The sequence below is a fragment of the Pezoporus occidentalis genome, unplaced genomic scaffold (genome assembly GCF_034315485.1).
Source record: "Pezoporus occidentalis ecotype Australia unplaced genomic scaffold, CSIRO_AGI_Poc_V1 ctg58, whole genome shotgun sequence".
Classification (NCBI taxonomy): domain Eukaryota; kingdom Metazoa; phylum Chordata; class Aves; order Psittaciformes; family Psittacidae; genus Pezoporus; species Pezoporus occidentalis.
Genome location: NW_026915921.1, coordinates 3,467,634 through 3,490,760, shown reverse-complemented (window position 1 = coordinate 3,490,760; position 23,127 = coordinate 3,467,634). Strand labels below are relative to the sequence as shown.

General features: G+C 37.6%; 1 protein-coding gene across 6 annotated transcripts in view; it reads left to right on the top strand.

The window, feature by feature from the left end:
* The first annotated feature begins 12,950 nt into the window (after positions 1 to 12,950).
* SH3TC1 (SH3 domain and tetratricopeptide repeats 1) overlaps positions 12,951 to 23,127 on the top strand; it is a 28,240-nt gene continuing 18,063 nt past the window's right edge. For 4 of the 6 annotated variants that reach the window (XM_062638760.1, XM_062638764.1, XM_062638763.1 and 1 more), the window contains exons 1-6: positions 12,951 to 13,181; positions 15,708 to 15,782; positions 17,946 to 18,073; positions 20,614 to 20,719; positions 21,835 to 21,978; positions 22,628 to 22,790. In XM_062638760.1, the coding sequence (XP_062494744.1) occupies positions 12,974 to 13,181; positions 15,708 to 15,782; positions 17,946 to 18,073; positions 20,614 to 20,719; positions 21,835 to 21,978; positions 22,628 to 22,790 (824 nt within the window). In that variant the 5' untranslated portion in view covers positions 12,951 to 12,973. Of the gene's footprint in view, positions 13,182 to 15,707; positions 15,783 to 17,945; positions 18,074 to 20,613; positions 20,720 to 21,834; positions 21,979 to 22,627; positions 22,795 to 23,127 lie in introns of those variants that run through there. The other 2 variants (XM_062638761.1, XM_062638762.1) reach the window with 2 other exon arrangements.

Sequence of the window (23,127 nt, the reverse complement as noted above, 5' to 3'; positions counted from 1 at the left end):
GGAAACATAATGTGTTGGGTTTTTCTTTTCTTTCAAACGTGGGAAAAGTGGAGAAAATGTCAATGTATATAAGGAATGGACATGGCACATACTATCCATTTAATGGAGCTAATACTTATTATAATTTGGGGGGTTAGCTACATGCCCTTAAATGTATTAAGAATCTTTTAATAGAATGCCCCCATTCATTCACATCATAACATCACTATTGTCTGTGAGGGTAAATGAAAGTACATTTCATTTCATCAAAAATCCATAAATGGGATTGTAAAATGGTTCCAGGGCCAAAATTCAGACTGGAAACATCTACAGCTTAGATTATTTTCAGATCCATATTGAGAAAAGCTCTGCTGTGCCTCAGATCTTTTCTATTAAATAGAAAATCTTTCTTCATATTTCTCAAGACTATTGATCGCACTATGCCTTTTATAGATTTTCTTCTTCTAAGAATTTCTGCCCCAAGCACACAAAGGCTGGATACTTCAGAAGCAGAAAGTGTTGTGCTTGTTATGCTTATTATCATCTTTTTATATCTGTTATACCTTTATATTTTTTTATATCTTTCTATTTGTGGTGTCTGTGGTCAAGTGGTCTAAAAGGATAGGTATGAGAGGAAAGGTGTTACTAGAAGTTCTAACATAGAAGTTGTAACATACAACTAGAAGTTGTAACATAGATCTACAGATAAAACTGCAAAAAATGGACTCCATCTTGTACACGTGAGCGCTTCTTCAGGCCTCAGCTAGAGGGCAGCAGTAATTTGGAAGAATCCCAATTACTTTGATGGTTTACACTGATGCAGAATTTTACAGTTATTTTTGAACTCAAAATCATCAATATAGGTCTTTCGATACTGTAGACATTTAGGTGCCTGGAGATGTTAATCCAAAACTGTAAGAAGATAGTATTTTGGGCTACCTTGATCAAAGGAAAACTCCTCATATGGCATGCCTACCACCACCATTTCATTCTGTTTTACACAGAAGCCACTGACACTAAACTGTGTCACACCTCCTGAATGGCACAGAGATTAAAAGGTGATATATCACAGTTCTACAATTGTTTCTAGCATAGCGGCTATCATCATTTCGGGCCTTCCAGCTATTCCTTCAGGTACGTGCTTCCACAGAGCATCAGCAGAGGAAAAAGTGAGCCTTTGTTTCTACTGAATCCATGTTTAATCACAGAATCATAGAATATCAGCTTGGAAGGGACTTCAAGCATCATCTGGTCTAATCTTTCCAGGTAGAGCAAGACCTATACTAGATGTCCAGGCTGTCCAGCCAAATCATGAAAGTGTTCAACATCAAGGAACCCACCACTTCCCTGCTCGGATTATCCCAATGGCTGATTGTTCTCATTGGGAAAAACTTTCTCTAGTGTCCAACTGGAATCTCCCAAGCAGTAACTGGAAAAGACTTCTCCTCCCATCTTTTCCAGGTGACTCCTTATAAAAAGGGAGTCTCCATCTTCTTTGTAGCCACCCTTTAAGTACTGGAACATGGTGCTAATATCTATGCTATTGAAATAATTTTCCTCCACTTTGGATGCCTATGTAAGTCAAAGTTTACTTCCTCAATACCAAAACTAGTTCAAGAGATATCTGCATTCCATGTATATTCAAGCTCCCATAAATAAAGTTCCCTCACCCTGCATTTTCTAGCACTAAGCAGAATCACCAAGCAGATGGGTGAATTTCTGTACTGCAAATTAAGTGTTTCAGTGCACAGCAAAGGACTGTAAGTGCTTCTCTGTTAGAAGTCTTTTTATCCATCCCAGAAGTGCTTTAGCACCCTGGTAAAAAAAGAAGAGTGTGACTATGTGTATAGAAATATAAAAATGTATTTCAAATAGCATACATTTATGCAAATCCTTAAAAGGGAGAAAGAATTGGAGCAGATCTAAATATTCAGTGCTGCTGCTCCTCCCCTTCTTTTTAAAAACCAAGCAGCCATGGCTTTCTGCTCTACTCCTTACAATAAAGTGCTTCAGCTACACTGACATAGTTTTCTCTGTTTAAAAAGCTAGCAGAAAAACTATGACAACCTAAGTGAGAAATCTCATTTGGGAAACAATCTTGATTAGTGCGATTTTCTGAATGCCTAACATGGAAAAGATTTCTTCGAAGGAAAAGAGACATCAAATTCATTTGAGCAACATAATATATAATCTCTCCGTATATCACTATGTACTTCCTGGCTATCTATAAGAAGGTTTCCTTAAGGATAAACTCTTACTTCTATCTGCAGACTTCAAGCAGCTGGAAAAAGTTAACCTTTAATCACAAATCAATTCACCTGGTTATTAAAGGAAGTCGTCCCCCCCCCCTTTTTTTTTTAGTTTAAACAACCTGCAGTGCTATAAAAGGTGGGATTTTTGCTTGTTGAGGGTTAGAAATATTTAATTATCTTTTTGTTTTAGTGGGGGTTCAGCTGTCAATTGAGTTTCATGTAGGCATTTGTTTTTCCTTTTAATAGTTGGAGGCTTGAAGAAGAACGAAATTATTGTTTCCATGTTCAATGTGTTACCTCAGTTCTGAAGGCTTGGTTAGATGTTTTAGAGGCCTTATTTACCAAGTGGTTTGTTAATCCTGGTAAATAAAATAAAAGAAATTTAAATTCACTTTAGAAATGGGAACAAAACCAGAGGAAGCTCATTCCCTATATTGAAGCCTGTGAATACAAACTGTCTAAATGCTTTTGGCTTTGGGTGATTGAGAAGTAAAAGCTTTCTGTGCCATGTGCAGCTTGGAAATCTGTGTTTAATTTGAGGAGGCCGTTATTTCTATAGGGCAGAAAATAAATCCTGGTGACCTAGAGAGTAAAGGAAGGAAATGATTAGTCTTCCAAGTGGTAAGTGACAATATTTATTCTCTGCTGATGAAGTTACTTTTGAAGGTTTCTCTTTCTCTAATACATGAAGGCTTATGGTCCATGTCATGGCTGAGACCAAGCAGGGAATCTAATCGCAACTTTCTTGCTTGCTGTGATTTGGACATAAGTGCAATCTGTTTCCTTAGTAGGACCATGTTGGCTTTTTATTGATGGCTAAAAATGTTCTCAAGTGAGTAATAGCAGCTCTCCGGAGCTGCTAACCTTAGGAGGAAGCTCTGTCAGGTGTGTACCATGTTATTGCTTGTCCTGAGGAATAACAAACTCAGTAACATCTATTAATAACATTTGGTAAATGTAAGTAAACATAGCTATTATTTAGTGAGTGGGATAAATAGCTTAGGAACTGTTTAAGCGGTGTAACAGCTGGATGTTTTGACTCAGCATTTTCCTGCAGACTCCAAGGCGACAGCATTTCCGTACAGATTGATGACAGTATGTTTTTCTTTTCATGTTTTCTGCTTTTTCTTTCTGAAGCAGACTATGGAGCTGTTAGTGTGTTTTTCAGGACCTGGGGGAAGTAAAGCTATCTGAGCGCCAAACAGGCAGATGAAAGATGACAGGACTCCATGAAAAAACACTTTAACTCTTTAGTTAATTCTATATGTAGTTACTGTGGAGAGATAACATGCTAATCAAAAGGAAACATATGGCTAAACCTATTTCTGTGGAATTTTTGGGTAGCTATTGTGTGAACATAACACAACTAATACCCATGTATGCTGCTAATCCTGCTAAAATCAATCTAGTTATTTCAGTAATCTTGCTAAGTAAAAGGTTGCCACTGTGAGTTCACGCTTCAGGCTGGAGAGTTTTCACATCTAGGGGCTCAAGTGAGAATTCTTTGAACTTTGCAGTACAGATTGTGTTATGTTACATTTCATTTTAAGTGAAAATACCTCAATCACTGGATAAAATAAGAACTGATAGAGGCTAATTCAGCCAAGAAAGCAGTATCTTGTGTGATTTCAAACTTGTCATGCCAGCTGTAAATAGTGAAGAATGCTAATTTCAGCAGACTGTGAAACAAAGAGATTCTTTAATGATCAGGTTCAGCAAGGGGAAATGAGCTTTGTAACATTAAGTGGACTTGAGATGAAAAAGATCAGATAGGAATTTAGCAAAGCATGTAAGAAGATCCTTTCTTGCCTAAATCCGCTATTTGCTATTAGTTATCAGTCAAACAAGTTACATTTCATTCTGCTTATGTGTTGAATTCAGTCCCTTTGGCAATAGACTACTCCTTCATACGTATGCAACCAGCCGTGATGGAATAATAGTTATACTGGAAGGTATAATTGGCCTTAATATTAAAATGCGTTGTTTTTCCTAAACCAAGCTGCTGTAGCAAAAAGCAGTCAGACAAGCATGCAGCTGCAGAAGGGCACACAAACAGGATGATGAAAGCAATGCCAGAGAGAGACAATTAGAGGAAATGTTTTGTTTCAACACGCAATGTCCTCTGCTTTTTGTCAGCTTCTTCTAATAATCCTGAAAAGATCAGGGACAGCCCAACATAAGCAAGGCCGTTGAGTCTTCAGGAAACTTTAATAGTTAAAGGTGGCCTATTCTCAAGCCTATCCTTCTGCATAAGGAAACCTGAAGAGGTAGCACAATTTCTAGTCCATAAAATGTCGTATAAGGGATGAGATTACTAATATGGAAACCACGCTGTGCTACTTTTGTGTTTTTCCTGTTTGCTAAAATATATTGGTCTCTGGAGTTATGTCATGAGAGCAGCTGTTCACATCTTCAGTTTCTGTAATGCAGGTTGGTACTGTTTCATTAAAACAATGAGAAGTCCAGGACCAGCATTTGATGTCATTACTCTGAAGCTGAAAAATTGTTTTCCTTGTTTCCACTTAAACCATATATCAATATATGCCCCCCAAGAATTGAAGTACCTTGAATGGCATGATTAAATGTGCTTTGATGTAAAATCACAGAGGAAGCTGAGGATTCCTGATGTAGTTGAAGAGTCCCTGATCATTGAAGGAAGGGCTGGACTAGATGAGCTTTGAAAGTCCCTTCTGACTGAAACCATAGCATGATTCTAAGCAGGTGTTGAAAGGGGAGTTGGGAGCCTGGAGTTCAGTTGTTGCTATTTTGTTATTAGTTTCCTTAAGTGAGTTGCACTTCCCCTAACTTAACTTCTCTATAGTAAAAATTGGTCATTTGTTTTAATTTTTTTTTTTTTTTTTTTTTTTTTTTTAGATTTTAGGGACACACTATTTGGTGGTAGGTTCTACAGTGTTTGGGCCATAAAAAGAGGATGGAGGATTGGCATTCATTAGGAAAAATACAGAGTTAGATGATTTTGGTTTCTTTGCAAATCTACCTTGAGTATACATAAGAGGTGATAGGAATGGCAGTGAAGAACTGAGGTTATAAAACGTAAATGAAGATTATCCTTAAATATACAAATAAAATGTGATTAAAAGATTTAAGCAGTCTTAAAACTCATAGAAAATCAGTCAGTAAAATGGTGACAGAAATATGGTATTTCATGCTGTTGGCATAGCTACTACATAAATTAATTAAAATTGAAGTGACATGCTTTGTGTACTGCACTATAGTGCAATATCAAATTGATTCCAGTGGGAGGAGAGCCCTGTGGGATGATTGGTTAGTTGTGATTTATACAATTATTTGAATAGCTTCCAATTTCATAATTTCTGGAAAGATGGAGAGTTCCCAAGCATACTGCAGGAACAGATTGGTCAATCAGTGTGAAGTAGCATTTATGATTCATATTAACACGGTGAGACAGGATGAAGTAAGGTAAATGAGAGCATGACTTGTAATTATTAATACCTAGTTTATAAACTCTAAAGCTAACTTTTAAGTGCATGTTCCTTGAGACAGGTTAGCAGGGGTCATAACTAAGGTCTCTAAGGCATCTGAATGGTCAGGGTTTTTTTCTGTTCCCCCTAGCAAGAGCTGTAGGAGGGCAGCAGTGCTGCATGGGACAACCCATCATCTCAAATCACATTCTCCAGGTGCTGCCTGGTCCCACGGGTTCCCTCTGATATGTCTCAGGACAACACCCCCTGCCAACACACGCACCACATGTGGTCAATGGCCTGATACCTCAAACACTGTGATGCTGCTGACTAGAGATGTCTGAGATAACATATTTTGGGGTGGACAATGTGTTGTTCTGTTCTCATGTACTGCCTGCTGCAATGCAGCCCACACCAATGGTGTGTGGAGTACTTGGGGCTCACCTATAAGAGTATCCTAACAGCGACTAATGGTGAGCATTACATTATGTTAGGGAGGAAGAGAATATGGAAACATCTCAAGGTGTGGAGGACAAAAAGCAAGCAAATTTGAAATAGGATGGATTATTTTCAGTTTCTCTTGTCCTTGACTTTGTGGGTCATTTAGGATATGGCATCTGGATTAGCGATAAATTCTTCTGACCCAGAAGATATGCTTTGCATATACTTCACAACGGACTTCCTGAACTCCCCAAACTGATATTTAATGCTGCATAGTGTATGATAGATCTGCAGAAGTCTGCACTTCTGCAATATAAACCCAAGTGTATCGATGTCAAACAGTTCTTCATCAAAGAAGCAAGTCAAACAGCTTTTTGTAGCTGGAATGATGGCAAGAAACCTAATTCAGTGATCAAACGCAGAGGGGAGATAAAGCCTGGTACTCCATCTGAAGGACTATTTGTTACTTTGTCTGAACAATGCTTGCTTAACACAATGGCCTGGATGTGTCCCATGAAACCTTTTAATCACTAATGCAAAATGCCAACATGAATTATTGCTTTGAAAAGCAGGAGTGTGTGAACAAACCTTCCAGCACACTTGATCTGTTTCTGCATTGCATAATGAACTTTAGTAGCTCAACTCCATGCTCATGAATGTTTCTTTTTTAAAAAACCTGAAGTTTTTTAATTAACAGTATTGGTTAATAGACAACTTTTTGTACTTGCCACGTCCAAGCCAGGCTGTGCAATCAACAGGAAAGATAAGAAGGTCAAACAGGAAGAGCTGTGCTGGAGTCAGTTGTGAGCAGAGCTGAGGAAGGCACAGATCTGTGTGCTCTTTTCCAGCATGTTATAGTGAATCAGACTTGGAAAAGGTAGGAGAAGTCGTGTGCTCTATATCTGCATGCCTGTCTTTCACTCTATTTTAGGTACCTGTGGTCTGATATTTGACTAGGTTTGTTGTTAACATGTTAGAATTGCAGCCAGTTAACCAGTAGTAATTTCAGTAGTGGTCAGTACTTTGTGTCTGTAAAATGACTGGAAAATATATGTAAATGTGATCTGTCATGGTTACAAGAACTTGCTGGGAATTCCTGTTCTGCTCTATGTTCCCTCTTCTAGGTGGTGTTGCGTGAGGCTGAAAAGCTGTTCAGTAACAAAAGCATTCCTTCTACTTTATTCCTCTGCACTAGCTGCCACAGGCCAAACTCTGTCAAATCTAGCACTCCAAATGAAGTATCAAGATTCACAGATGCCTTTTATAGCTTTCTAAGAGTGATCTGATTTTTTTTCAGAGCACCTCTAGAGATTATGCTTATTTTTAATCAGCTATGAAACTGTGGATTTTAGCCTACAATTTCCCATATCTAAACTTGGAAATTTTGGGCTTATGGTGCTTTCAGAGCTGTATTCTGAGTGAAAAGTATGCTATGAGATGAATAAAATTAATTGTAAGAGAATGATAAAACTTTTAAAGGAATCTATTGTATCTTTGCAGCTTGCTAGGGCTTTTTTGTTTGTAGACTGACTGTGAAGATTGATACTGCTTGCAACACAGTTTACTAAGAATTGCTTACTAACCTAAAGTTACTTCAGTGATAAAGGAGTCATTCTTCCCTTTTGGAGAGTACTCACATTCCTAAGTCTGTTTACCCTGATCACAGATTTGCTTTACCTTTGTGTAATGCATAGCAGCACTGCAGGAAAAAGTGTTCAGTGCTGCATATACAGTACATAGTATGGAATTCTTTTAATTCATGCCTGTGACTGAATTTCATAGGCAGCAAGGCTGTGATTTACTTTCTCTGAGGACAAAGCTTATAATCTTGGCTGTAAGATGTTTGTAGCCTAATACACAAGATGTGAAAAAGAAGTGAGTTGAAATTGGTGAGAAGGAGTAATAACTATTCAAGCACCAATTTAGTAAAATTACCTAGATTAGTTTATGGCAGCATAGTTGCAAGACTGTGCTATTGTATGACATGTGGGATGTGCAGGAGATGTCCTTATGTCCCTGCCTATGTCAGGTGGGCTGGAACTAGATGATCTTAAGGTCCTTTCCAACCCTAACTATTCTATGATTCTATGAGATAAAGCAGAACAGAAGATAAAGAGTGTGCATGCAGTCAAATGTCCTTTAAATTAGGCAATGCAGGCTTCAGTAGCTGTCTTCCCTGGTTTGGAGCCCTGGAGGTACACAGTGCACTACAGACGACAAGTAAGAATTTGTGGGTCACCAGAGATGTGTTGACTCAGGCACAGCAGCAGTGGCTGGAAGAGACTTTACATTTAGAAGCATCGCCCTGCTCCATCAAGGGCTGAGGTGAGGTGAGGGAAGAAACAAACCGTAGCTAGTGGTCATTTTCTTTGCATGAGATAGGAAATGATGCAGAGAGGAGCAATGACAGAAACCTTGCACCATCTGGGTTTCCAATACGTATGGGATAAATTAATTCAAGTTTACATTCACCTCTGGATTCTATTTGTCCAGCATTTCTATAGCACTCCTGTATGACCACAAGTAACGTTTGTCTTGATTTCCATCTCTGTAAAGCTAGAATAACTGTATTTGCCACTGGTAATGTGAAGCTAGCCATTAACAAGTTGTCCTGAGCCTTCTAGAGGGAAGATGAGTGAGAGAACTATTGTTTTGCATGCAGGTTTTAGACAACTTGTTCAAGTATTTTTATATATTCGGTCCTATTCTTATACTTAGAAATACACCTTTAAAGAGAGAGAGACAGAACCTGTTCAGTAGATGTTAAGAATTTTCTTCAACCCCCTTTAAAGTGGAAGGGAGTTGGTAGGAGAGAAAGCATTCCTGTCATCGGAATCTGTTTCTAAAACAACAACAGGCAGGGGGGTGGAAAGCAACAATAGGCAAGGTGTGGGGGTGGGTGGTGGAAAGCAACTTCAACCTCCATAGTTGGGGAAATGGAAAATGTTAAGCTATATGCTTTTTCTTCTGGTCAGCTATATTTTGAAAACAGATAGAAGCACTCAGTGAAAAGGAAGTAGCCACAGAGGGAAAAGCATGATAACACAGTTGTTCTACTTAACTTCCAGCAGGAAAGAAGTGTCCTATTTCCACCTCATGTTCAACAGCTGTGGAATACAGATCTTTCCAGCTTGCTGTGCTCTGTGAGAAGGCAAGAGGAAGGTGGAGTGACCTTCTGAGCCTTGCAAGCCTGGAGAGGTGATACCAATAGCTCTGTGCAGTGCAGCCTGTCCAGGGAGCTCAGGCCATGGGGAAGGATGAACACAGTGGATGCAGTAGCACTCCTGTAGCAGTTGTTGAGCTGTCCAGCATCTGCCTCTCCTTTCTTGCTCTCCATCCCTGCTTTGAGTTCCTGTCTTAGACTGCCAGGCTCCCCCCCAATCAGTGTAGAGTGCCAGCACTTTCCTGCATGGCTTTTCAATAGAGGTTGGTTCCTGGTTTAGAAAATGGAAAGATCATTAAGTTTTATGTTCAATGTCATGAACCAAATAAAGATTTCTTAGCCAAACCTCAAGGACCATGAGATAAAATCATTTGTCTAAATACTAAACACGATGCTTTGTCAGTGCACATAACTAGTTCTTACAGTGTATATTTACAGAAGACAAACTTGCTTCTTAAGGTGAGTGTTAGCCCTTTAATCCATTTCTTCATGTTGTATTTCTTCCTATTAACAAATGGCCAGTTGCTAGTAAGTATAATGGTAAATTAGCTTTATAGATTTATGAAAACCCTCATGATGACAGTGACTAAAGCATTTGAAGTTTAACAATCTCTAAATCTGTTTTATAATGGATAAATGTTTTTCTCTGGTTTTGTGCCTATGAATCTGTTTTAATTTGTACTGGAACGGTTAAATAATTGAAGAGAAAGCATCAGCATAATAAATATGGTGATCATACCACAGCATTGCTTGTATGTTACGATTTTGCTCCTTGGGGAGCAAATGACAGTCAAAGATGAATAGTGAAAGGATGGTGATGTGATGCAAAATTCTATGAAATCTTTGTCACTTGGTACCCAATTTGTACCCCTTAAGATACATTTAGATGGTACATAAATATTCAAAAGCACCTAGGTGGACTATGTGCCTAGTTACAGGAAAGCTTACTGTCTTGTTCTCTGAGCTTATACAGAGCCACATGGGTTGACATTTGATAGTTAAGGCAAACATTAAAGATAGGAATCTGTAGAGGAGAGCATGACTTAAAGATGTTTGAGGTCTTAATTTTCATCCTGTGTATCTTGGAAGAGCCAAGAGAAAATATTGATAAGAACATACCAGTTTTGCTTTTCTTTCACTTACTCTGATGATTTTTTTTTTCTTGGCTTAGGCTCTGGGACGCTGTAACTGAATCTTCTTAAACAGATCATATCCATTTTGATTTGTTCAGATGCTCTTCTTGCTCTTGTGGCAGCAAACTTTATAGGTTCATTCAAAGCCCTGTGTATATGCTACACTTACCGGTATGCATTGATGCAGAGGACATGGAAGCTTTCTCTTCTCCAACTCAACTGAATTCTAAGAGTCCAAGCCACAGTATATTTGTTTTCCTAAATTTTGGTCAGAATTATATTTTTGTTTGTAGATAGAAGCTGATGGAGAAAATTAATATTCTGAACACTGAATTTCACTTCTGGGATTAAGGATATTCCTAATGTAATAATAACAACTGGCTGTGGGTTGATAGAGCAATGTAATTTAAGCCACCACCTTTGGAATTAAATTATCCTTAAAATCACAGTATGTACCTTTTCATTACCAGGAGTTACCAGTATTTGCAAAATATACGCAGAAATGTGTTTGTTTCTTAAGTATGAAAATTACAGTGCATTACGCATTATCCTGGTACAGCACTGAAAATAATGGTCTTTGCTACTATCACTACTTTAAGGAAAAATTCAGCTATATAAATGGAAAGGCATATCCCTAGCAAAGTGAGTTTGTTCTGTGGTAGGCCTCTATTTTTAATCATTTCTAGATAGGTCATCAAGTCTGATAAGCAGTTTTTCAGAGAAGTTGGCAAGAGAAACTGAGATAAGAAGTCAGAACTACAATGTTAATTAAATATGTTAGTGAAACTACTAACAAGATTTCAGAGAAAACACATCAAAATTACTTGCGTTTGAGTTAGTTACTATCTGTATTTCATAGGTGTATATATGAATTTATACTCATAACTTTATATGGAAAACTGATGCTGCACCACAAAGAATCTTTTCACAATCAGCCTCACCACTCTGATAGTCATATTTGAATAAATGGCAAAATGGGTCAAATCAATGGGTCAAAAACATTAAAACAACAACCAGCCTAGATTTCTTCATACTTTGTTAACTTACGTGCTTGTGGTAGATCTGATTATGGTTTAATCCTCTGAGTTGGTCATAGCAGCAGGAAGTATACCTCAATTTTTCTATAATTGCATAACATGCTTCTGTCTATATATAGTTTATTGTTTATTCAAGTGCTCCATGGGCTAAAGGTTTCAATGAGTGCAAACCAGTATGAAAGTTTTGCAGACAGATCAGTGTCTTATCTGGGTTGTCTGCCAGGGCAGACAACCAGGAGTTGTTGTGCTGTTCACACTGGCACTCAGTTTGCTCATGTTTAGGGACCTATGACGTGAAGCTTGGAGGGCAAGAAGTGTTGGAAGGCATGTATGTGAAGAACCAAGCCAGAACATTGTGCTTTGGGATACCTCATTGTGTGGTCAGCAGAGGATGGTGAAATTGCTTGACCCATCTGAAGGCAGATTGTAAGGGGTTTCTAGGTGACTGAGCTCTAGTTTGAGGTTTTGGTAGAGCAGAAGTAATCTTCCATCAAAAACTTCAGTTTTAACCAATTTCTGCTGTAAAGAAAGCAAGAGAGGAAATGTCACAAAGACTACAAGTTTGTATACTCATAATGTAACTCATTAATGAATATGGCTGGAGTAAGCACAGAGGAATTTGTATTAAGTCCAAGTGACAGAACTAAAACAATCTATCCAGTGGCTTTAGAAAATCAATTAAAGAGGCATGTGAGAGCCCACTGAGGAAAAGAGTCTAACTAGCAGTGGGTCATGTGCTGGCTACATGAGTCATGTCCTTTCCAGATGCATTGGTCTGGTCTGGCTGCACATTTTCTGATGCTGAAGTAGTTTGTGCCCAAAAAATGGGATTGCAGGATGTCTCATGTCAGTGACTGTAGAGGGGGCAGTGAAGCTTGCGATTACTTGCGCCCTACTTCCATTTCTATTCTTTTTTCCCGATATTCATGCCAGTAACAATCTTGCTGCCAGACTGCCTCTAGCTTCAGTAGATCACTCTTTTGCTTTACTGAAAAGAAATCTTTGGATCCGTGTATGCCGGTCTTCCTGCACTGTGGGTTCCTGCAGAGAGTTCATTCTTCAGCTGGTTTTATAAAAACCTTCCTGCTTGTTTGAATTAGGAACACAGTACCCATCCATTCTTGTCACCCTTAGAAAATGATGGTTTTCCCCTGCATTGCCTCTGTTAGTGTGAATGACTCCATTCCTTGGAGGCGCTGCATTAAAGCTGGCCAAGGATGAATAATGAGCAGTGAGCACAAGTACACTTCGGGCCTTGGACTGTGGTGTTAGTTAAATCTATTGCTTTGTTGCTGAAACCATGATGCCACTTGATTGCAGAAGCTTATTTTAAGATGACTTTGGGTGTTATAATTCCTCTGAAAGACTTATAAAGCAAATACTTCATGTATATTACAACTAAAAATAACTCCTGCAGGAGAGGGCAGCTCTTCAACATGTGCATGTATTCTGATTTAAAAAAAAAAATGATTTTTCCCCTTAGATTGTTGCTAATCTTAACTGCATCACTGAGGAACTGCAAATTATGGAGAGTTCAGCAGCAGCAGGCAGCACATCCATGCTCAGCACTAATGCCATCATCCCTGGTCTAGAGGGAAAGCAAGACAGGAACTTGGAGGTGAAAGATCTGGAGCAGGGAAGGTGTGGGTCTGACTGGAAACCTGTGGAGGCTAGTGATGCCATCAGCCCTGTCAGGGATGGAGTCAGGATGGACTCATTGCAAGAACAAATGGGTAAGACCTCAACTGATATATTCTGGTCACTCTGCTCTTTACTTTTCTTTGTGTTTAGATTCCTGTGGTCTTTAAATATTGGTCGCTGTACGCAAGCAAAAAACAGTCATGTGTTTTTCAGCTGAGAATTTTGCTTTTTAAATGCCTCTACAACTGTTAAATGCAACAAAGCAAACAGCTGTATTTCCTCCATCGCAATGCTGCATAGATTGGACTATTAAATGACTCAATTGAGTATAGGCTTTGGGCAAACAAATGGGTTATCTCTTAGGATAAGATGAAAACTAGCAGAACTTGAGCCAGAACACTGAAATAAGTTCTATTTCTAGCATTTATTTTTTTTTTTGCTATAATCTTTAAGATTCAGAAGCAAAGTTGAGTTTGCACTGTATGACTCTAGTTCAGTAAAATTCTTAGGAATTTTATTTTTTTTCCCCTTCATCTAAAGATCGTAGAATCTTAGACTAGTTCACGTGGGAAAGGGCCTTAAAGCTCATTAGTTCCAGCCCTCTGTCTTGGGCAGGGACACCTTCCACTAGACCAGGTTGCTCAAAGCCCCATCCAGCCTCGCCTTGAACACTGCCAGGGATGGAGCATTCATAACTTTTTGGGGCAACCTGTTCCAGTGTCTCACTACCTTCATAGTGAAGAACTTCTTCCTAATGTCTAACCTAAATCTCCCCTCTTTCAGTTTAAAGCCATTGCCCTTTCTCCTGTCACTACATGCCCTTGTAAAAAGTCCCTCTGCAGATTTCTTGTAAATTTTATTCTAAATTATATGTCCTGTAGCTTAAACAATGTCTTTCTGTTTATAACTCAACTTTGCTGACATCAAAGTATACCGGGTACCAGCATCCCACAGCAGTATAAAGTTTCTCTTTAGCTTGCCAGGAAGTGTGCAAGTCATTCAACAATTAGGAATGGGGCATGGAGTTCAAGTTAAGTTTTTGAATCTAATTAAAGCACTCAAAACAGTCTCAATGTTTAAAATGTATTTATAGTACCTCATGCTTTTGCTCATATTTAATAGCAATCTATTTTTAAACAAACTCCCATAAGTAATATAATGCTTGCTCATGGTTTTTTTGCTTTCCTCTAAAAGTAATAAAAGTAGATTTAGTTTTAAATAAAATATTACCTGCTGGTTATTTGTCTTGATAAATACCTTTCAGGGAAAGTCCATATCTGGTAATAATAGTAATGTCAAGGTCACATAGGAAAAACATGGTACTTAATTGTCTTTATCAACTGTTAAATGATGATCAAAGTGATTGATAACATGTTGTTTAAGTTTTGACAATTGTTCTCTGTAATTCTGACTAAAATGAAAAGTAGAACTACAACTATGTACAGTCTCAGAAGCTACGGGGAACAAATTTATGATGTTTCTTAAACACAGCCTACACTGCAGTGAGCTCACTATCAAATTTCTGTTTTAAAATAAATATCAGAGTCTGAATAAGTTAAGAAATCAAACAAAAAACCCCAAACCCTGTCTAACACCCAACCAAAACCCAGCAAATACCAAAGTGCTTTGGAACTTGGTCTCTAATTCTATTATACAATAATAATTGGATTTAAAGATGATGTTTTTATTGCTTGCCGCCTTTTTTATGAAATAGGAAAATTCTGTGTCTGTGTATCCTTATTCATCTGCACGACTTTGTTCATGTAACATCAATAGATGCACTGAAGGGAAGATGAAGAAGATTTGTAGTAGGACATGAGAGTTTCTAAGTTTCTTAAAAGCTGCAGAGGCAAATGTCTTTGGATACATGAAAATTGCCTCAGACAATTTTTCATTTCTTGGAAATATCAAGCCTTGTCTTCACAGTTTGTTTGTTATTTGTTGGGGTGTTTTTTCCAAAGGAACCTTTAGAAAATAGAATTGGTTGGAGTGGGTGTTTCTTCAGCATGAAAATGTAGAATTTCCAGAAGGACTGAAAGAAATATGGACTGGAAAAAAAAAAAGCAGATTGCTATTAACATAAAATATTTTATATTGTTTTTCTGAAACTTCACTTGTTTTTACATTACCCCCACCCAAGTATTAAGCTTATGACAAATAGAGGAAGATTATTTCTCTCAATGTATGAATTGGTACAAGGCACTTGAATCATTGAAGTTTCAGTGGTATAAATTGGCAGTGGAGGGTACTTACTATAGGTGCAAAGGAAAAGACAACCAAGTCTCACCCTTGCTCCCTCCCAAATGAGACTTCAGCTTCCTGAGAGGATATCTTTCCACAAATTCTCCGTGTCCCTGAAGATTCACATTAGAATGATGAAATCTAGATTTAGCTTCCTCCCCAGTAGGAGGGAAATGGTCTGCAGATACTTCTTGTAGGTTTGGGGAATTATATAGCAGGAAGGGAAAAAATATAGGTATTTTCTTTTAGTAATTATCCAACGCATCAAATGCTTTGAAAGTGTGGGGTGTTTTTGTTGGTTTGGATTTTCTTTGGTGTGTGTGATTTATATGGACTTAGAAAATGCACTTACCTATTCCTTTCATTTATCATAATAGAGTGTTCTCAACATGAAAAGTGCATGAATGTCAATTCAAGGATCCTTCCCAGTCAAGCAGAGACTTTTCCAACTGGTGAGGCATTTTTTTCCCACTATATCTTATAAATAATATGCTTCTCATTGCTTACCTTTTTTTTTTGAGACAACTGTGTCAACACTTGCAGTCTTCAGTCCTGTAAGCTTTATAACATACTTCAAAGAGCTGTGAAGTATCCAAATTCTGCATAAGATTTGTTGAGAATTTCTCATAAAAAGAGAGAACTGCTGTGAAAGCCAGAAACTATTTATGGATTATATTGTAATGGACAAAAAAAAAACAAAAGAAAAGCAAATAAGCTTTATCACTAATTTTACATACAGGTTTCAATTCCTCAAATGGCTCATTTTTAAGTTTGTGGCCTTTTGAAGTCTTTTTTTTGTTAATGCTGTATTTTCAATGAAGTTGCAATTGAGTGCAGCTCTTCAGTAAGTAGATACAGCAGACGTCACTTCTGGAGGCTTCATGGCCTCCTCTGTTAATTGAGGCTCTAGTCACATTTCTTTCCTTATGGAGGAAGAGAAATAACCATCAAAAACCATCACTAGGATGTGCTCTGCTTTCTGGCTTGACCTGACAAATCACATCAGTAGCAATCTCCCCCAAGCATATGGTTATTCGTAGTTAAATTATTTGTGCATATGTACCTGTCTCACTCTAAAGATTTTGGTTCTTAACTGGTGGTATGGATCAGAGCTCACAGAAGCAGACAGGAAGATTATTGTAGGTGTGATGGGGTTTTGGACCATGCTTCATTTCCATAAGACCCTATTAATAGTACTTTTGGAAGAAGCAGCCATATTTCAGTTGTTCTAATTCAATGTAATTACTTTAGTAAGATTAATTTTATGTAAGACTTAAACTGTGTTTCTACAGGTAAACATTTTAACTTGGGATCAATTTGATTATGTAAAGAAAAAAATTACTTTTTTAAGTAATAGACTTGTGCCAGTATCTTTTTATGGCTTTACATAAAATGGAAAGATCAACAATACTGTTACCTAACAGTGATCTGAGTAAAATTCAAAGACTCTAGTTTGCACTTTTAGTACTACCAACTGACTACATGACCACAACTTAGAGAGGCTTCGTAGTCCACTAACACCACTTTATATTTCTGAGCAACTCTTCTTGAGCTTAAAGTAATGAGCAATTTAAGAACAAGTCATTGTAAAACTCCTGGAGACACATGTAGGAAGCCCTCTGAAAACACATTAAGATGCAGCATATTAGACTAGCATGTGAAAAATATCTATTTTACCTGACTGAAAGGTGGAAGTAATAGGATGTGGAATATTTCAAGATGTTTAACAATCTTATTTATTGCTGAAAGCATGACCTATTTACACACTTGCAATTGGAATTCTTCCTGAGTGGCTTATTGGCTTATATGTGCCCATCTGGATATCTGAAAACATGAATATGATTTACTGTTATTGAGTTAAATTAAGACATGCAGAATGAAAGCAGCTTTATTAAAGATACTCTTTATCTGAGAGAAGTTGGCTGGAACTGTACCCTTAGCTGTAGTAAAAGATTGTCATAAACAGATGTCAAGATCTGAGAACAGGTTTCTAGCTTCTTTCAGATGTACTAGGAAAATCATGTAAGTGAGCTTTTAGTTAAACCATCATCTTTGCTGGTACTTCTCAACCAGCTGAGCTGAGAAACACCTTTTCAAAATGTTCAACTTCTAGAAGCCTTCTGATGTAGTGGGGGTGACGTGTCGGATAACCACGAATTTGAGATTAGTATAAAAAGTTGTTGAATTATCTGTATATTTTTAGTAGGTTATTTTTGCAATTCCAGCATCTGTTTGCCTTGAGTTTTAAAATATGCACAGTGTACATGGAAATCTGGGCATGTTCTCGATGTCCATAGAGCTGTCTAATTTAAGAAGTTACCAATCTGCTTGGTTTTTAACTCTTCTCCATCCCCAAATGTGTCAGGTGTCTCCCAAAACTTTGACTTTCAAATCACCCTTCTTTCATATAGCTGTGTCCTGTATTATGGAACTGGAAAAAATCTTGCTTCATGATAGGCTACTATCCCTAATGAATAAGAAAAAGGAAAAGAAACAAGCAGTAAATCTGTTTCTGAAGCTGGAAAAAAAAAATAGTTCTTATGTGGATTGTATCATTTTGAGGGATTTATGGTTCTTCAAAGCTGTAAGTGCTGTAAATGGATATCCTTCTCTAGATATCTCCTTGAAGTTAATGATGGTAAGACGAAAGAGCGGATGTCCTGATCCCAGACTACAAAGACAGCTCAGAGGGCAGCTCCGTCTTCTGGAAAATGACAGCAGGGAGGTGATGGCGGTTTTCAGTGTAAGTCAGTTGCTTGGGAATTGTTCTATTTATTTACAGAATACACCCTGTGCTACTGAAACAGCCTGAGAGATATCTGGTTCCCATTTCCATCTACATGTTGTATGCTTGAATTTCAGTGACCAGTTTCCCATGGCCCAAAGCTATCTAGAAACACTAGAAATACTGAACCATTGAAAAAGACTTGAACATCAAATAGATGTCAAACAAACCCAGCTAAATAAGGCATTGAAGGATTTATATTAAAAATGTTCTGCTTTGATTTACATCAAGTGAAATAATGGTTTTCTGATTTATTTTTTTTTTTAAAATTGGCCTCATATTGACTCTTCATTTCAGTTTCCAGTCACTTGGAGTCATTTGGCTGCAAGCTACCCGGGAAGCCTGCTGCTAAACCAAAGAGGAAGTCTGAAGGAGAATAGCATAAATATTTGACTTCCTAGGGCTAGTTGGCCATAGCTTTAAATAGCATGTAAGAGCATTGGCCAATTTTTATTGCTTTCTTTTGTTTGTATATAGGAAGCCCATCTTCTACAGCCAATGAGTTTCATTACATATACAACTTAAAGTCTCATCTTCCTTCTTGATGAAAAACCAAGATGACACCATTTGACCTTTGGTGTCCCTTTTTTGCCTGAGCCATGAGTTCCAGACTCCTTCACTAGCAAGTGAAACACTGAAATCTTTAGTCATGAATTTGACTGTCTTGGATGCATACGTTTCTACAAGATTTTCCTTTCATGTGTTGTGAACTCTCTACCACCAACCTGCTGATATTGTGGCTGTGCTCCTGCTGTTCTCCCCTGACTTTCGTTTAGGGGAAGGTGGAGAAGGAAAAACAGCATACAAATAGGCTAGATCTGTGACCCTATTAGAAATAGACTGGCAAAAAGACTTTGAAGGAAGCAAGATTTATAATGATAAGTTTCCTTAGAATGATGTTTTGATATTCAGCAGTGCATAAAGCACTCAAGGCTGAGGTATTTTAGCATGTGCTGGCAATTTATTAATAGATTTCAGGCTCTCATTAATATTTAATCTAGTGTAGAAGGGGGCATGCAGAAGATCAAAGTGGTGATGACGCCTGCATGTCGAAGAGGCTTAAATTGGACTTCTGTTTTCAAAAAGGAATTTCTATTAATCTGTTCCTGTTGTGGGAATTGAAAATGTGGAAGTTAAACAGAATTAATTGAGATCTTTTAAAATCATCTCATAAGACATAAAACATAGCTTCATCTTGCTCAGATTACAGAAAATGTTTGAATGATGATTCCTCCCCTTCTTCCCCCCTCCAAAGTTAGAATCAGTTTCTTGATCAGTCCTTAAACACTTCTGAGATGCATTTTCGATTTTGATATGGTGGGAGGAAGGGTATAGTACTGGGAAATGATGCAGTAGCGTTACACCTGTTAGCTTCACACCTGATTTATTCTCAGACATACTGTTTCAGGTACTTCTCATAAATTGCTGCAGTTCTTTGTATTTCCCTGAAAGACAGTAACCAGCATCACTGGAGACCCCTGTGTTTAAGCTACTAACTGAAGTGCAACCAGATTATGTGTTACAGCTTTTTGGTTAGAATGCGTTAAGGTGTATATTTGTTTCATTTATTTGAAGGTTTATGTAGTTCTCCCTTTTAGCATTTCTGTAATTCCTCATGAAATTATAATTTACAACAATCATAGCTCATATTTCTTAAATGTACAGTTTAATTCTATTCTATCTAGCAACACAAACCAGTACAAATGAGGAGAAAAGGATCTTAAAAAAAAAAACTCAACCAACCAAAAACCCACAAAACAACCCCCCCCAAAAAATAATAGTCCACTACATTTAATAATCTTAACCATAGGAAAAGCCAACTAGGGCATAACTGATCAATGTCTCCTCTGGAGCAAGACAAGCTACCAGGGAGCAGGTTTAAAAATGCCTCACACTCTCAAATGTGAACAGAACTCTGTGGCTAACCTACATGAGGATGCTATGGATCCTAAAACTTCACAATAATTTAAATAACCTACAGAAATTTTAAGTAAAAAAACCCCAACAAACAAACAAACCCAAACGAACAAGCAAAAGAAACCTTTTCCACTATTAAATATTGATGCCCTCTGGCAAAGGCAGTTCCAAGCTGTAAATTGCTCTGTGTTAGAAGGGCTTTCTTGGAAAGTACCAGCAGATGCTCACCCAGCTTTCACACTCTGAATAGAGAGTACTGGCCACTATTTATAGATGTATTTGAGCCAGACAGGCTTTTAGTCTCACTCAGTGTGGTCAGTCCTGAAGTCTTAACTTCTGTGTAAATTAACCTCACTGGAACTGCTGGTACAATTGGTAAGAAAAAGTGAGGTTAAAACTTGTCTTACTGTATGTAGTAGATAAGTGTTAAAGAACAGGTATCTTATACAGGTAAAACCCTGGATGTTTTTTTATCTATCTTAATACATAGCATTTTAACGTGTTACCTGGTGATTAATTATGCTCATGTGTACTATAATTGTAATTAAAATGTTGGTTTGGTGTTTGTTTTGGTTTTCTAGGAGCTGTCTGCCAGGCTGCTATCTATTCATAGTGATCAAGATCTAATAGTGGTGACGTTTAAAACTTTTGAAGAAATATGGAAGTTTCTAACCTACCATTCACTGGGTAAAGCTGCTTCACCATACAACAGTTCAATATGCTTTTTTGTTCCTCTGCATGCAGTTTCTGATTGGGAGCATGTTGAACAGGATTTTGAGGTTCTTTGTATTAACTCCTAATAGCAGTAAGTAATGTTCTTGAACTGGGTACTAGAGAACTAGGGCTGGAGACACTCAAACCTCCAGGAGAACCTGCCTTTGTCCCAGAATAGATAACAGCTATCATTCCTGGCAAATGTCTTAACTCAGTTAAATACTCCAGAATCAGATTGTATCTGCTTTCCAAGCAGTCTATCCAAGGTTTGTCCTAAAGTCTAACCTGCGCTGCAACTTGAATGCTGTTACAGCTTTTTCTGCTCACTGTAGACATGTGAAGATAACTCTTTCTTTGCACCGTGGAGACATCTAACCTGCACATCCACTGTGTTGTTCTCACTAGGAAAATCAACTGTAATTTCTGTCATCCTTCTTCACAGTGTATTTTCTAGATCTCTGTTCATGCTTCCCACTGGACTCTTTTGCATATTTCCTGAATAGTAGTGAGCAAACTGGACAGTTGGTAATGCTTCAGAGGAAATATCAAGTAAAACAAAGATTGCTTCATATGCTTTGCCTGCTTCAGTTTTGTTTCTAAATCTGAGCATGGCTTCTGTAGCAATATGATGCCACTGATTTGAGTTTCATTTTTGATATCCTATAATTTTACAGGTCTTTTCTGAGGAATAGCATTTGAATCAGATCTTTGTCTCCATTTTGTTCACCTGAGTTTGTGTGCATTACTATTGAATTTGTCGGTTTCCATCAGAGCAATTGAAAATAATGATTTTTATTTGTAATTTCACACTTGCTATTTACTTCCTATATTGTATTTTAAAATGCTCCTTAGAGAACTAGAAAAAAAGTACTCTTTTAATCCAATGTCTTTTAGGTATAGATTGTGACAGGTAAGCATTAATAGTAGCTGTAATGCATGTGACAATGTAATTTTGCCAATACTGTGTGTTAAAATTAGTTCTTTATTTTGATTAAGCAGTAATGAAGTTATCTGAATGTCTGACTTTGTGAAAGGTTATTATCTTGTGTAATACTGCAAAGAAAACCAAATTGGATTAATTTTTCTAGGTTTTATAGACCATTGCATGGAGAACATATTCCTAGATCAGTCTTTCTGGCTCTGCTCTCAAGAGGAGGAAGAAACAGGCATTAAAGTCTCTATAAATGAAAAATCACTAAATTTGATGTACAGAAGCCTGCTAGTACAGGAAGGTAAGGAACACTGTACATAATAATGCTAAATTTAGATAAGCACCTTTCTTTAGCATTCCCAAATCAAATATTAAGACCTATTTAAATATAGAATGAAGTTGAAATTTCAATATATTCACCCATATGCACCAGAAAGAAAAAAGAAAGGAACAAACACAGATTGGGTTAACTTGGATCATAAGGGGATTAGAGAAACTCCTGGGCAACTGGTCCATGAATGCATATAAAATGGATTAGGGAGGGATGTACCTTTTATTTTGTTTAATATTATTGCAGATTCTGGAGATGTACAGGAGAGGGTTTACAAATGGTTGCCAGGCTGTCATGCTTCCTAAATAGCATGGCCTGCTGTAACCATCAGAAACAGAATGAGGGGCTCGACAGATCACTGATTACTGCAGTAAGAATGTGCAAAATGATACAGCAGCAGCAGATCACACATCTCATCAAACACGCCCTTTTCTTAAAGGGAAACTAGATAAGAAAGTATCATCTTTTCTTTGATCTGACAATCAAAGAAAAATCTTGCGGAATTTTAGGCTTTTAATTTCTTACTGAATGTTACTGATGGTCTTGAAGCCAGTTTTAAAGTTAGTATGACAGTAAAGCATTATGTAAAATGACATCTATTCCACTGGTTTCTTTTTAGGGGCATTCTTTGGTTTATATCCTGACAATCTGATAAGAAAGATAACACATAATGAAATAAACACTTCTTTTGAGACTGGGGCTTTTACTGAAGACATAGCAGGTGGAACTGTGGATGGTGACATGTCTAATGCTTCTGTGGAGCCACTGATCCCTTTTCATCAGTAGGTACCCGACTGTATATATTTCATATGCATTTGTTTCATATGTACACATCTGTTTTCCACACCACACAACTGAAACTAATCCAGATGCCTGTAGAGCAGTTAAAGATGGTTTACCATTTTATAAGTTAGATATTGTTTGGGTGGTGCTTTTTGTAATAACATCTGTTAACATTTATAGTATAACATTAAGTGAAAATTTTCAGTTTTCGGGATGCTTGGGAATACAGATAGAAAGAGGTGGATAGCTGGAAATGCAGAAAACAGACTAGCAGTGCTTTTACTCAACACTATTGACAGGAGCCATCCTCTTCCTTAATGCAGTTTTTTTCAAGGT